Source organism: Ursus americanus, chromosome 7 (assembly GCF_024610735.1).
Source record: "Ursus americanus isolate L20-20 chromosome 7, mUrsAme1.1.p, whole genome shotgun sequence".
Taxonomy (NCBI): Eukaryota; Metazoa; Chordata; class Mammalia; order Carnivora; family Ursidae; genus Ursus; species Ursus americanus.
This window is the reverse complement of record NC_142133.1, coordinates 2833763-2850530: the sequence shown is the minus strand read 5'-3', so window position 1 is coordinate 2850530 and position 16768 is coordinate 2833763. Positions and strand designations below refer to the sequence as shown.

The following is a 16768-nucleotide window of genomic DNA, read 5'->3' as shown; positions in this document are numbered from 1 at the left end:
TTTCACCAACCCACCCACAGCATCCCTCAATGCTGATTTGTAGATGGCCAGCCTAAGTGCTGATTCCATTCTGGCCCTCTTATTGCCAAACTTGACAAGGGCCTGTGAGCTTAGCGGTCTTCTGACCTGGTCCCCTCCTGTCACTCAGGCCTCAGGCCATCTCTAATAAGCCCATCAAGACCTATCTGGTCTAGCACATCTCCCAATGTGCTTTCTTCTGAAATGTGATTGTGTCTTTACCATCTTGACACCCTGAAACGAAGCTATTGAAAATGCTTCTGACTCCCCCTGTTTTGACTTCTCTCACTTAAATTAACATTAAGCATAGTAATGAATGCCCACTATACCTCTCCTAACTTTCTCAAAGAATGTTTTTCTTAACAGGAATGACTGTTTTGAGCATTGACACAAGCATACCTTTCTTTTAAGCATCTGTCTGGTAAGCCTACATAGAAAGATGTCCCCGGAAGAAATAAAAGATCTCCAGCTGGTGGGAAAATACATACAACCAGAAACCAGGGAAGTGGATGGAGTCCTTCTGACCAAGATAATATGTGATAACTGGGACAACATCTGGAATTTCCAAGCAAAACCTGATGATCTCCTCATTGCATCCTATGCAAAGGCAGGTAGGTTTAGGAAACTGGTGGTGGGGAAGCCAGCTGTAGAAGAGTTGTGATGACTCGAGGGGCCTCCCTATTTTAAAAATGCAGATTTTCACCAGGGCTGCCCCTGAGAGAAATGAAACCAGACTTGCTTCTGAGCTCCAATCCCCCAGGATCCAAGGTCCTCCTGTTAACTTAGGTAGAATCCCAGATCCTCAAAGGACCAAATGAATTACAAGATTATTTAAAAGCAGAGTCTGAGAAATTATACAGAAATTCTCACAGTAATCTTGACAACCCGGCCACTCCTGGTTCCCATCCAGTAAGTAATCCGGAAAGTGACACATTCCTTGCCCATAAGAAACATCTCTTAATAGGGGGGACACCAATGTGGAAATGAGGACTTTCACCCCAATATGAAATATTCTAATAGCTTTGGGTCCAACACCCACACAAGTACAGTGGGAAGGATCTGGGAAAGGGGAGGTGACACTTACCAGGATCTTATAAAATGAAGAGGAGACTGTAACAAAAGTGAGGGTCTGCAAAGACAAGGTGTTGCGAGGCTTGTGCAGGGGTGGAGGAACAGAGAACATCCTAACTGGGGAGGCCATAGAATGACAATCCCCCTGAATTACCTGCATTTGTAACATCAAGGTGATGAACTTGAAGCTGTAAGCAGTTTGGGAAGGTCTCTCAGTGGCCATTTAACCCACAAGAGAAACTTTCGGTATTCATAACTAGAAAGATTTCAGAAAAGAGTCTGTTCACCACAGTTCTTGGAACTTTCCTTGGACTGTTTCTGTCCTCTGTGGCTGGGAAGTCCCACCTTAGCCTCGCTCTGTTCTCACGACTCAGCATTACTTAAAACTAGGGCAGAGGCTTCCTGTCAGCAGGGCTCAATTCCTCAAGAATCTCCTTTCCTATCTGGGTTGCACTGGACACGTCTCCTGCCCAGAACTGAACTTGAATTTGCATTTTACCTCAGAGCAGGAGTTTTTTTTCAGCTCACCTTTGAAATTATACAGTCAATCCCAAGTCCCCTCAGGACAGTCCCCGAGTCTCCAGCCTTATTCCCTCCCCTACCCACCACCTCTTACCCCCTGTGAGCCCACTTACACTTTCCAATTCGGAAATGTGACTGTCTTGATCCTGGCTCCTGAGGCCCCCAACCTGGGAGCCTGGGATGCCCTGGCTTCTTAATGCAGATGAACATTCCAGTCCTGCTCCAACTCTTCACTCCAAAGCTACCATCTGAACTGAGCCTTACTGACCCCTTCCACAGTAAGTTGGCCCTCTTCCTCTGAACTCCTGTAGCCCTTTACGCATCCTTTTTAGCTCTTACTGTATACTGTTAATCTTCTAGTTATCTGTGTATATGTCATATATATCTGTGAGCAGCAGGTTTGGCTAAGAGTCAGAGAGACACCAAATACTTTTGGTGGAAAAAGGAAAACGGATATCTGGTGGACAGTGAGCACAGTCTAGCTCTTTATCAACCTATATGTCTATTTGCACTCCTCTTCAGTGTCCATTAGGATTCAATTTGGCTACAAGTGTCAGAACACCCAAAGGAAAAAGAAGTCTGGAGATTAGTAGTCAGGGCTAAAATCGTGGCTGCATTGATCATTGAAGACCCCGACTCTTTCTAACTTTCTGCACACATTCCAAAAAGCAGCAAGAATGTAGGAAGGGAGGAATAAGGTCATGTTCCTTCCTTTGAAAGACAACTTCCCAGATGGCACGACCACATCATGCAAGAAAGACTGGAAAATATTACCTTTGAGGCAAGTAGCTATATGCCCAGCTAAAAATAAGGATCTATTAATTTGAGAAAGAAGGAAAGAATGGATATAAGTTAGGCAAGAGGTAGTCTCTGTCCTAACTTAACTCCTACAAAAAGATTGTAAACTTGCTAGGACAGGGACAGTGGTTAATTCACCTTTATATCTCCCTATGTTCATTTGATTCAATACACATTCACTCAAACTACATTTACTAGGTGCAAAGCCCTATATGAGGCATGGGGGATTAAAGAGGAGGTGATAAGTGAGCTGATTTCACTTAACACTCAGTGTATGTGAATTTTACCGAATACATAAATAATTAGGAAATTAATTAAAGTGTGCATTGAGTGGATGGAATTGACAACAACTAATGCTCTAGGCACAACCTGGACACAAGAGATTGTGGACATGATCCAAAATGATGGAGATGTGCAGAAGTGCCAGAGGGCCAGCACCTTTGACCGGCATCCTTTCATTGAGTGGGCTCTACCCCCACCCCTCAACTCAGGTAAGTTTGCCCAACTAAAACCCACGAGTCTGTAACTAAGACCAATGACCACTGTGCTAGGTCAGTTTGCATTTGAAAAGAGAATTGTTTCTACAATCAGGCTTCTGGAAAATATTTCCAAAGGACATTGGAAAAGAGGTAAAGGTCAATGTACTCACTTCAACTGGGAAATAAGACTTTCAAATCTCTCTTCTTTTTTTTAATGTTTTTTTTAATCATATTATGTTAGTCACCATACAGTACATCCCTGGTTTTTGATGTAAAGTTCTATGATTCATTAGTTGCGTATAACACCCAGTGCACCATGCAATATGTGTCCTCCTTACTACCCATCACCAGCCTATCCTGTTCCCCCACCCTACTCCCCTCTGAAGCCCTCAGTTTGTTTCTAAGAGTCCATAGTATCTCATGCAGTTTTTATATTCTCACCTCAAGAAGCTGGAACAGCAACAGAGGGACAGGCCTAATCCATGCATGAGGAAGCAGTTGACCAAGATTAGAGCAGAGATCAATGAATTAGAAACCAGGAGTACAGTAGAGCAGATCAACAGAACTAGAAGCAGGTTCTCTGAGAGAATTAATAAAATTGACAGACCACTGGCAAGACTTATCCAAAAGAATAGAGAAAGGACCCAAATTAATAAAATTATGAATGAAAAAGGAGAGGTCACAACCAACAACAATGAAACTGGAAGGATTATTAGAAACTTTTATCAACAGCTTTATGCCAATAAATTAAGCCATCTGAAAGAGATGGAGGACTTCCTGGAAACCTATAAACTACCAAGACTGAAACAGGAAGAAATTGATTTTTTAAACAGGGCAATTAATTATGAAGAGATTGAAACAGTGATAAACAACCCTCCAAAAAACAAAACTCCAGGCCCGGACGGTTTTCCTGGGGAATTCTACCAAACATTCAAAGAAGAAATAATACCTATTCTTCTAAAGCTATTTCAAAAAATAGAAACAGAAGGAAAGCTACCAAACTCATTCGATGACGCTAATATTACCTTGATCCCCAAACCAGGCAAAGACCCCATCAAAAAGGAGAATGACAGACCGATTTCCCTAATGAATATGGACTTCAAAATCCTCAACAAGATACTTGCTAATAGAATCCAACAGTACATTAAAAGGATTATCCATCACGATCAAGTGGGATTCATCCCTGGGATGCAAGGGTGGTTCAACAATCACAAATCAATCAATGTCATAGATTTTATCCAGAAAGAAAAATTCAAAAATCATACGATTCTCTCAATAGATGCAGAAAAAGCATTTGACAAAATACAGCATCCTTTCCTGATTAAAACCCTTCAGAGTGTAGGGATACAGGGTACATTCCTCAATCTCATAAAACCCATCTATGAAAAGCCTACTGCAAATATTATTCTCAATGGGGAAATGCTGGAAGCCTTTCCCTTAAGATCAGGAACATGACAAGGATGCCCACTCGTGTCACTATTATTCAACATAGTACAAGAAGTCCTTGCAACAGCAATCAGACAATAAAAAGGGATCAAAGGTATCCAAATCGGCAAAGAAGAAGTCAAAATGTCTCTCTTCACAGATGACATGATACTGTATATGGAAAACCCAAAAGAAGCCACTCCCAAACTATTAGAAGTTATAGAGCAATTCAGTAATGTGGAGGGATACAAAATCAATGCTCAGAAATCAGATGCATTTCTATACATGAATAACGAGACCGAAGAAAGAGAAATTAGGGAATCCATCCCATTTACAATAGCACCAAAAACCATACGCTACCTTGGAATTAACTTAACCAGAGACGTAAAGGACCTATATTCTAGAAACTATAAATCACTCTTGAAAGACATTGAGGAAGACATAAAAAGATGGAAAGATATTCCATGCTCATGGATCGGAAGAATTAACATAGTTAAAATGTCCATGCTACCCAGAGCAATCTACACTTTCAATGCTATCCCGATCAAAATACTGAGGACATTTTTCAAAGAACTGGAACAAATAGTCCTCAAATTTGTATGGAAACAGAAAAGGCCCCGAATCTCCAAGGAACTGTTGAAAAGGAAAAACAAAGCTGGGGGCATCACAATGCCGGATTTCGAGCTGTACTACAAAGCTGTGATCACAAAGACAGCATGGTACTGGCACAAAAACAGACACATAGACCAATGGAACAGAATAGAGAACCCAGAAATGGACCCTCGGCTCTTTGGGTAACTAATCTTTGATAAAGCAGGAAAAAACATCCGGTGGGAAAAAGACAGTCTCTTCAATAAATGGTGCTGGGAAAATTGGACAGCTACATGCAAAAGAATGAAACTTGACCACTATCTCACACCATACACAAAGATAAACTCCAAATGGATGAAAGACCTCGATGTGAGACAGGAATCCATCAAAATCCTAGAGGAGAACATAGGCAGCAACCTCTATGACATCAGCCAAAGCAACCTTTTTCATGACACATCCCCAAAGGCAAGAGAAACAAAAGATAAAATGAAGTTGTGGGACTTCATCAAGATAAAAAGCTACCGCACGGCCAAGGAAACAGTCAAAAAAACTAAGAGGCAGCCCACGGAATGGGAGAAGATATTTACAAATGATACTACAGATAAAGGACTGGTATCCAAGATCTACAAAGAACTTCTCAAACTCAATACATGAGAAACAAACAAATCAAAAAATGGGCAGAAGATATGAACAGACACTTTTCCAATGAAGACATACAAATGGTTAACAGACACATGAAAAAATGTTCAAAATCATTAGCCATCAGGGAAATTCAAATCAAAAACACACTGAGATACCACCTTACGCCAGTTAGAATGGCAAAAATTGACAAGGCAAGAAACAACAATTGTTGGAGAGGATGTGGAGAAAGGGGATCCCTCCTACATTGTTGGTGGGAATGCAAGTTGGTACAGCCACTCTGGAAAACAGTGTGGAGGTCCCTTAAAAAGTTAAAAATTGAGCTACCCTGTGATCCAGCCATTGCACTACTGGGTATTTACCCCAAAGATACAGACGTAGTGAAGAGAAGGGCCACATGCACCCCAATCTTCATAGCAGCATTGTCCACAATAGCTATATCGTGGAAGGAGCCAAGATGCCCTTCAATAGATGACTGGATTAAGAAGTTGTGGTCCATATATACAATGGAATATTACTCAGCCATCAGAAAGAACGAATTCTCAACAGTTGCTGCAACATGGACGGCACTGGAAGAGATAATGCTAAGTGAAATAAGTCAATCAGAGAAAGACAACTATCATATGATTTCTCTCATCTATGGAACATAAGAACTAGGATGATCAGTAGGGGAAGAAAGGGATAAAGAAAGGGGGGGTATTCAGAAGGGGGAATGAAGCATGAGAGACTATGGACTCTGAGAAACAAACTGAGGGCTTCAGAGGGGAGGGGGTGGGGGAATGGGATAGACTGGTGATGGGTAGTAAGGAGGGCATGTATTGCATGGTGCACTGGATGTTATAGGCAACTAATGAATCATCGAGCCTTACATCAGAAACCGGGAATGTACTGTATGGTGACTAACACAATATAATAAAAAATCATTAAAATAAATAAATAAATAAATAAATAAATAAATAAATAATCAATTTCTTAAGAATGAAACTTGACCACTATCTCACATCATACACAAAGATAAGCTCGAAATGGATGAAAGACCTCGATGTGAGGCAGGAATCCATCAAAATCATAGAGGAAAACATAGGCTGCATCCTCTTTCACATCAGCCACAGCAACTTTTTCATGACATATCTGCAAAGGCAAGAGAAACAAAAGAAAAAATGAACTTGTGGGACTTCATCAAGGTAAAAAGCTTCTGCACAGCCAAGGACACAGTCAAAAAAACTAAGAGGCAGCCCACGGAATGGGAGAAGATATTTACAAATGACACTACAGATAAAAGTCTAGTATCCAAGATCTACAAAGATTCGTAAACTCAATACACAAGAAACAAATAATCAATTCAAAAAATGGGCAGAAGATATGAACAGACACTTTTCCAATGAAGACATACAAATGGCTAACAGACACATGAAAAAATGTTCAAAATCATTAGCCATCAGGGAAATTCAAATCAAAACCACACTGACATACCACCTAATGCCAGTTAGAATGGCAAAAATTGACAAGGCAAGAGACAACAATTGTTGGAGAGGATGTGGAGAAAGGTGATCCCTCCTACACTGTTGGTGGAAATGCAAGTTGGTACAGCCACTTTGGAAAACAGTGTGGGGGGTCCCTTAAAAAGTTAAACATTGAGCTACCCTGTGATCCAGCCATTGCACTACTGGGTATTTACCCCAAAGATACAGACGTAGTGAAGAGAAGGGCCATATGCACCCCAATGTTCACAGCATTGTCCACAATAGCCAAATTGTGGATGGAGCCGAGATGCCCTTTAACAGATGACTGGATTAAGAAGACATGGTCCATATATACAATGGAATATTACTCAGCCGTCAGAAAGAATGATTACCCAACATTTGCAGCAACACGGGTGGGACTGGAGGAGATTATGCTAAGTGAAATAAGTCAAGCAGAGAAAGACAATTATCATATGGTTTCACTCATTTATGGACCATAAGAAATAGTAAGATTGGTAGGAGAAGGAAGGGAAGAATGAAGGGGGATAAACAGAAGGGGGAATGAACCATGAAAGACTGTGGACTCTGGGAAACAAACTGAGGGCTTCAGACGGGACAGGGGTGGAGGATTGGGATAGGCTGATGATGGGTATTAAGGAGGGCACATATTGCATGTTGTACTGGGTGTTATATGCAAATAATGAATCATGGAACATTACATCAAAAACTAAGGATATACTGTATGGTGACTAACATAACATAATAAAAAATTATTATTAAAAAAATAAGCTATTTGCAGCTAACATGCATTCCTCATTATCAAAGGCAAACTGATTCAATCCATCCTGCTTGTGACGCCAATTGTGACTTTGTGGGCTGGTGAACCTCAGTTTAAGAAAAAAACCACAGGGAATTGAAATAGAGAGGTTTACTACTCCCAGGTCTTAGAGGAAGTACAGGGCATGACTCAAGGGACCAAACAGGAAGGTCGAGACAGGGTGCAGGCAGAGAGAGAGAGGACCTGGGGCACATACCCTTACTAGGGTCTACAGGGGGAAATTTTGGGGGTTTCTTGACTAAGACCGGATTGGTTAATTCAAACCAAAAGGAGCAGTGTTTTGGTAAGCTCTGCAGGGTTCTTATCTAAGGGAGGGCTCCAGGGGAAGGCCTTGGGATGTGGGGGAGACTGTTGATCCCAGGGCCACTGGGGAATCTCTGCAGGCTGTTGTGCAGCTGGTGCATGACCTGCAGGAGGGGCAGGGTCAGTTCAAGGCCCCTGCAGGACACTTGGTCACACAGAAAGGATGACGAGATAGCAATACTATGGACTAGTTAAGATAAAATCTCAACAGAGGCAAATTCAAGTCTTCTTTTCCAGAAAGTTTGTTCAGATTGCAGATTTAAATATTAGTTCTATTTCACTGTTTTCATTTTCTTCTCAAGTTTATGCCCACATTAGAGCCACTGCACCTGTCTTCCAGCTCAGACACCTTCTCTCTGACCCTTTTTACTTCTTTATTTCCTCACTGCCCATTGCTTGGCTATCTCTTGCTTTTCTTCAACTCCTTTTATTAAATTTTCTTTCAAACCTATCCTTCGCTGTCAACCTTATGATTTAATCTTCACTTCTTAAGCTACTGTGTCTTCTATTTCTCTCCTGAGTTCCATCAAATCTTTTTCATTTGTCCCGTTCCTCTTTTGTATGTGTGTGGAGGGGGGGGTTATTTTGGTTCCTAATATTTGTATTTCTGAGTTACTTGTTTGTATTTCCAAATGTTTGTTTTGAATATTTAATTAAGTTTGGAGTGTCATGTTACAATTTTGTTTAGGTTTGTAGTTGCGTTTAGGGCTACAATTTTCATCAGGTTAAAGGCCTTGATTTGCCTTTTCTGGTTTTTATAGCAGTTTTATATTCATGAGACGTGCTTTTTTCTGTTTGTATTCATTTCATTGCCATAGTTCCTAGTTTGAAATCACCCTTTTCTGTCCAGTCTGTCCTCCACTGTGCAGTTTTGTTTATAGGTGGTATTGGTGGTTGGGGGGTAGGAGGAATTAGCAGGCTATTTCTTTTCTTTCTGCAGGAATATTAATTTTCTTCCTCTTACTTCCTTCTTTCCCATCACTGTTGGGTTTCTAGGGGGTATTGGTGGTTGGGGGGTAGGAGGAATTAGCAGGCTATTTCTTTTCTTTCTGCAGGAATATTAATTTTCTTCCTCTTACTTCCTTCTTTCCCATCACTGCTGGGTTTCTAGGGGGTGCCTCCCCTTCTCTATATATTTGATTCTCCACCTGAAGCTGTGCTTCTCCAACCAAGGTTGCTACTCTGCCTCACTTGCAAGCCCCCACCTCTGAGTTTGATAATGTGTGTGGCCAAATCCCAGTCTGTATTTGGTTGTGGTTTTTTTTTTAAGATTTTATTTATTTATTTGAGCAAGAGAGAGCAAGAGTGAGCACAAGCAGGGGGAGGCAGAGGGGCAAAGGGAGAGAGAGAAGCAGACACCCCACAGAGCAGGGAGCTGTACGTGGGGATCAATCCCAGGACCCTGGGATCATGAGCTAAGCTGAAAGCAGACGCTTAACTGCCTGAGCCATCCACGTGCTCCGGTATTTGGTATTTCAACACTCAGCATTGGATGTTCTATTTCCACGAAGGATTTTATCTGTGATTTATCCAGTTGTTCCTTGTCTGCTGCTTTCCACAAAGTCTCTTGGTCCTCACCCTCTATGGCTTTCCATACCACAGACTAACTGATTTCCAGTCCTTGCTGTCACATTTACTAACTTGGAGAAATTACTTGACCACTGTAAGGTTCCATTTTTCATCTGAAAATACACCCCAGCACAGAACCCAGTGCTGGTGTGTGACTGGTGGCTGTTGCAGTTCTTGGCCTGGAAAGTAAAGGTTAAAAGAAGTCTGAAGCTATTTACGTGAGACTGCTAACCTTGCAGAGCTGGCGAATGACCCACCTCCCTTAAAAAGGATGCCAGTTCTTGTCCAGCTGCCTTAATCTACTCCCCATTGCAATAATAGAAAACCCCAAAGGACAAAATATCCAAGTGCTCGTTGGGGTCATAGTTGCACCAACCTCATACCTCCCAAAGCATCTTCATCTTCCCACACAAGTATAACCAATACCCAGCAAATAAGTAGAGGACTGTTGCCTCAGTGGTTGCCACTATTTTATTAGTGCTTTCCTCTAACTGAATGGATAGTAAAGGTGTCATTAGGAGGGAAGTATTTAGACATGTAAAACCATAATTTTAGGCAGAGCCAGCTATTTGGTAAACCTCATTTCAGATATTTGATGAAACTATAATATTGAATTCATGGAGCTGATGAGAAGTGTTCAGCTAAATGTGTGGCCTTCTTTCCCAGGTCTGGATCTAGCCAACAAAATGCCTTCTCCTAGAACTATGAAGACTCACCTGCCTGTTCAGTTGTTGCCACCTTCTTTCTGGAAAGAAAATTCAAAGGTAAGGAAAACCAACTTTACAAACCCAGTTTTGGTCAGTGTGGACAGACAATGTCTCCATCTAAGTAGAAACAATCAAAGATGTTGAAAGATAAATATCCAATGGAGCTATAGGGCAGATGGTGGCATTACTCCCACATTCCCACATACTCCATCACGGATCCAGCCTTCCTTCAAAACATTATTTGTGGGTACATACCAGGAACTTTTGAGATTAAATCATTCTGGTTGGTTGCCAATTAAGCCATAGCCAAAGACAGTCATGGAACAAAGCACATCTTTTCTGAAAAAGGCTATTATCTTGGTTCAGATCATCTAAGAAGCAAAAGCCAAGGCCAAGGAAGACATAAAAGGGATTTGTTTAGGGAAAACCTGTGGAAAGAAAGGTAGAGAAAGACAAAGGAGGATGATACTATATTAGCCACCCTTAGAGGATATCTCATGGAGCAAGCTCCCAGGAACTGTTACACCTCTATGTGCTCCATTTTCAAAAATTTTCATTTATTTTGACACTTCCAAATTCAGGTTCAATATGTAATATACATCATATATACTAGTGTTTCGTTTTGATATCCGCTTCATCAGTGAGTCTTAAAATCAATGACTTATGGAATATAAGACAAATAAATTTATAATTTATAAATTTGCCATGAAAACTGTATCCATCCAGCAGAATCAAATGCCTGTATCAGCTAGACCAGCATGTCTTATCTCTGTGAGCAAGCTACTTTAGAAACCCACACTGAACCCTTACCAAGGAAACCATAAGGGTCAAGTCTGTTAGCCAAAACACTCTCAGCTCCATGCAGTGTTCAGATACACAGTGCAAGTGATTGTTTTTTACTCTCTTTTTTCTGGGCTTCTCTGAGTCACCAGCTCTTCATCTTGCCCATCTCCAAACAAGGTACAATACAACTGAATAGGATTCCGTAGATCAAAATGCTATCCCATTCTTGATCTGCTTCCCTGAGATTACATCCAGGTCACCTTGACTTGTGAAAACTTCCTGCTTTATACACACAGATAGGTAACTTCACTTATATGTGACTATTGCTCAAGAAGAAATATTATTTCCAAATGATATTGTAGACTCAATGTCAGAAGACACCATAACATCTTGTCAATCATCATATTAGTACCTTCTTTTTGTAAAATCAGGATTTCTAAAAATGTAAAAATCTCAATGACAGCGCCTCCCTTTATCTCCTCAGAATTGTGGATTATTTGAGTAGGAAGTGACCTTAGAGAGCTTAGCCCAAGATTTTCATTTTATGATGCAGTGGTGAGCTAAATAACCATCCCCTAAAGATATCCATGTCCTAATCAGCAGAAACTGAATGGTATCCTATACAGTAAAATGGGCTTTGCAGATGTAATTAAGTTGGGGATCTTGAGATGGAAGATTATCCTGGATTATCTAGATGGACCCTAAATATCATCACAAGGATCCTTATAAGAGGGAGGCAAGAAGTTCAGAGGAAGAAGTAGGAGATGTGACAAGTGAAGCCAGGGATTGGATCAAGAGCCAAGGAATACAGGTGGCTTCCAGATACTAGCAACAACAAGGGAAGGGATTCTCCCCTAACATCACCAAAGGAACCAGCCCTGCCAACAGCTTGACCTGAGCCTAGTGAAAGCTAGCCTCCAGAACCATAAGAGAATAAATTTCTTATTTTTTTAAGCCACTTCATCTGTGGGAATTTATTATAGCAGCCATAGGGGACTCACACAGATGGATCAGCAGAAAACGTATTGGACATTAAGTCACACCCAGTCATCTGAAGCCCACCACAAGCACACTGAATATGCTCCCTGTCTAGCCCAGACTGTCCCTTCACAATTAGGCTTTAAAAAAGCAACAATTAACACAAACATTAAGCAATACATATACAGGGGCACCTGGGTGGCTCAGTCAGTTAAGCATCCACCTTCAGGTCAGGTCATGATCTCAGGTCCTGGGATCAAGCCCCACACCTCCTCCCTGCTTAGTGGGGAGTCTGCTTCTCCCTCTGCCTCTTCCTCCCCCTGCTTCTGCTCTCTCTCTCTCAAATAAATTAAAAAAAAAAAAGAAATACATTTACATTAGGACAAGATGGTGCAGTTGTGTCAGTTTTTGTTTCCCTACATGCTCTCATAAATATCAGAGAAAAATCGAGCAATAGGAAAAGGGGCAGAGAAACAGGCCTGATCCATGTTCCTATAAGACAGCAATCTATGGAAAGGCAGTAGGGAAAACAAGGGCCTGGGACAATTGCCTGAGAGGGAAATGTCACTGGGTAAATCGTTCTGTTGGACACAGAAATTCTGTTAAGCGAGACATGGGAAAATGCTTGAGAAACCATTAATGTGCTCCTCCTCCCTGGCTTTGCTGAGAATGCACACGGCAGCACAGGTGGGCATGGAACCACAGGACAAGAAGACAAGAGGTCAGCTCCCCCCAGCCACACCACAACCCTGCTTTTCCAATGAGAAGAATCATCATAAGCAGTTCCAAAGGGAGACTTAGCACTGCCCTCAAAGGTCCTACAATCTTACCACAAGAAAAGTAAAAGTGATCATTCATCTGTAAGACTGCAGTTCATCATGTACAGAAGACACTAGACTAGACAGCTGACTGCTTTAGCTACTTCCTGTGCAAGAACCTAGTTAGAGTCCTTGCTTAGTGCAAGCCGAGGAGGACCTACCTTTCACACAATGGAAAAGACCACAGTGGCCTCGTTAGCCTTCAGAAATATCATAGTTAGGGCGACTGTAGTATTTATCTTGCAAAACAGGATACTTTTGAGAGGGGGGCATGCTCCTAATCATTATCTAAGTCCACAGATATACATTAGAATTCTGTCTGGGCAAACTGGAAGATGTGGTCACCCTGCTCACAGAAAATGCATGCATGTTCAGTTACTCAAATAGGATAGTCTAAGATTCTTCTAATAACATGGTCCTCTGCACTGAGAAGTAATATTTCTCTGTTTTGTTTGCTGTCTGTCTCAATTCCCTTGCTGGTTGATTTCAGATTATCTATGTGGCTAGAAATCCAAAGGACCTTCTGGTGTCCTACTACCATTTCTCAAGAATGACTAAAATGATGCCTGACCCTGGTACATGGGAGGAGTATATTGAGGCATTCAAAGCTGGAAAAGGTGAGTAAAAGGAAAGATACAGGCAGAGTTTAAAGAAACCAACAGGTGATAGTGCAGTGTTTTGGGGTGAACACCAGCAGGGAGACATTGCCACCTAATGAAAGGACAAGGCCCCTTAACAGGAACTGAGACCTTCAGTAGGGGAAAGAGTCCACCACAGTGAGCCAACAGGAAGGACATCAGGGAAATAAACACACCCTTCTCACTCTCATCCTGCCTCCAAAAGCCTTTCAGTGCCTTTTGCTAGCAAATCCCAGGTGAAAGCCTGAGTGCAAAGGAGCCCACTGACACAGGCCATAGAGGTCAAACTTGCAGGGTGGAGGAGGGTGCAGAATGGATTTGTCAGGGCCAAGAAAAGACACCCAGTGCACCTCCCTTCCTCCCAGTCACCATTACAGAGAGTAAGGTGCCCAAATACCTGGTAATTATAGATTTTTCAGAATGAAAATCAGCCCAGTAGGAGACAGTATTTATTGCATAACACTAATCTAGGCACCATGCAGTGATGTTGGAGAAAGAAAAATTATGATTCCTGGTCAGTACACAGTATCTTATATGGTAGTAAATTCAAGAGCAGAAATATAAACCAAGGAATCCAAAATACTTTTTATCATCTCCTTAAACATTAAAAAGTCCCCGTCTTCTGCAAATAAGAATTCTGGCCAGGGTCTTTTTCTTCTTTGTTTTTGTCCCTTTTATTTGAGACATCCATGCTCATTTTGTAAGTTTCAAGTTGATATTGATGCCCCCCTCCCCTGTTCATTCCAGTGCTGTGGGGTTCCTGGTATGACCATGTGAAGGGATGGTGGGATGCGAAAGACCAGCACCGTATTCTCTACCTCTTCTATGAGGACATGAAGGAGGTGAGAGGCAGTGCAATCCTCATCAGACCCAGCATGTTCTCCAGTGCACCAAACCACATTTGGGACCCTGGAATTTGGGCTTGCCCACAGAAGAGCCTTTGGTGCAAGTCCTTTCTCTCCATGACACTCTTTTCAACTCAGTTTTATCCTCAAAAGTTCTAACTACTTTTCTGCTCTTCTTAATTTTCTTTGCTTCAGTTCACAATTTCCAGAAGATCCTTCCCTCTCAGGAAATATCACATGTCTTTATAGTTGAATTAATCCTGACACTCATGAACCATGTGTCTTCACTTACAAAATGGGTGTTATCTCATTTTGTATCTCACGAAATTATTATAAGGATTTATGAGGTCACATTTTTAAAGTGCCTAGTTGTGTTCAGTGAATGCTCAGGGACAGTTTCCTTCTCCCTGTTCCACACCCCAGACCCACATCACAAAATTTAATCCATATAAACTTTAGCAGAATTGGTCCCACATACTGTGACAGAGGACAGATTTCTCCTTTTCAAGTCACTGTGTATGAGAAGCATGACAAATTCACTCTCATGACCCTGGGGATTAGTATCCTAGAATTACAAACTGCTTATTATGCCAACGCTGAGAAATCCAATAAAAAACTATAGCTCCCTGGGGCACCTGGGTGGCTCAGTCAGTTGAGTGTCCAACTCTTGGTTTCAGCTCAGGTCATGATCTCATGAGTCATGGGAACGAGCCCTGTGTCCTGCTCCGTGCTCAGAAGGTCTCTGCTTGAGGTTTCTCCCCCTCTGACCTTCCCCCTGCCCTCTCTCTCTCTCTCAAGTGAATAAATAAATCTTTAAAAAAAAAAGCTATAGCTCCTTTTCTACAACTCTTTGATCAGAAATAACCAGTGCACAAGAATTTGCATTTCTGGATCAACTTGAGATCCCTTGTATTCATCCCCTTACTGACTTTCTATTAAACTCACAGGCTCTTTTGCCATTTTTTGTAGTTCAAATACTAGAGTATGTCATACTGTGCTTCACCTGCAAAATTTTCCCCCCTCTATACAACCTCTCCTGATCTCTACCAGGAGACATAATTGTTCCTTTCAACAAATCTCATGACACTCTCTGTGTGCGAGCAGCATGTTTTCTGGGTGAGGTTTTACAGTTAGTTATGTCTACATTTATCCCCCTATTGCAGGGTGAGCCTCCTGAGGGCAGGAACAGCTCTCATCTCTGTGTCATGACAGCACCTGAAATGGTACAGTGCCTTCACATAGTCATCACCTAAGGGATACTTGCTGAATATATTTGAACTGACCGCTTAACTCATTCCTCCCAAATACTGTTTGTCCAAACAGAATGTCATCCCTAATAGAAAGCCCAAATTTATTTGCTTTGTATAACTGTTCTACATGTAGGACCCAAAGCGGGAAATTCAGAAGATATTGAAGTTCCTAGAGAAAGAAATGCCGGAAGAAGTCCTGAATAAAATCATCTATCACACCTCCTTCGATGTAATGAAGCAAAACCCAATGGCCAACTACAGCACTTGGCCTACTGTCCTCATGGACCAATCTATCTCCCCTTTTATGAGGAAAGGTATGTAAGATTTATATTCTCAAAAGCCAGATTGGACTCTGTAGTACCCACGATCCACTTAGATTTTCCAGTAATGTTTCATACCCCATTATTAAATCCTGTCAATGACACTACTGCATAATTTTTCAGAGGTAAACTTGCTCTTCCCCCCCCCCCATTCTTGTGCTGGCTCCAAAGATGCATGCTCCCTCCTCTCTGTACTCCTGTGGCAACCTCTGAGACTTTGCCTTGTTTCAGGAATGCCTGGGGATTGGAAGAACTATTTCACTGTGGCCCAGAATGAAGAATTTGACAAGGACTACCAGAAGAAGATGGCAGGGAGCACCCTGACCTTCCGCACAGAGATCTGAGGGCAACAGAGTAACCTACCCGTCAGGACCTCCTTCCTAGATTTTAGACATTTGAGCCTCGTAATCAAGGATTCTTAAAACTACCACACCTGTCCTCTAATCCTTACCTTTCCTACACTATCCATAGATTCTATGCCACTATGATATACTTCATCCAAGTATAATCACTTCCTGAGTAGAAGTTTGATGAAATCAAATCCTAGGTAGAATTTTAAAATTAAATTACATGATCATTCACATAGACACCTATCTCTTGTGTAACACTAATCTAGGCACCATGCAGTGATGTAGGGGAAAGAAAGATTACAATCTCCGGCCACTACACAGTATCTTATATGGTAGTAAATTCAAGAGCAGAAATATAAACCA

At 41.6% G+C, this 16768-nt stretch overlaps 1 protein-coding gene across 1 annotated transcript; it reads left to right on the top strand.

Moving 5' to 3' along the window:
* The first annotated feature begins 457 nt into the window (after positions 1-457).
* Positions 458-16522, top strand: LOC123776035 (sulfotransferase 1C1-like). Its single transcript, XM_045771777.2, has 7 exons — positions 458-629; positions 2772-2900; positions 10383-10480; positions 13493-13619; positions 14388-14482; positions 15869-16049; positions 16287-16522. Exons 1-7 carry the CDS (start codon positions 458-460, stop codon positions 16397-16399), a joined length of 915 nt encoding a protein of 304 aa, XP_045627733.2. The 3' UTR covers positions 16400-16522.
* The last annotated feature ends 246 nt before the right edge of the window (positions 16523-16768 follow it).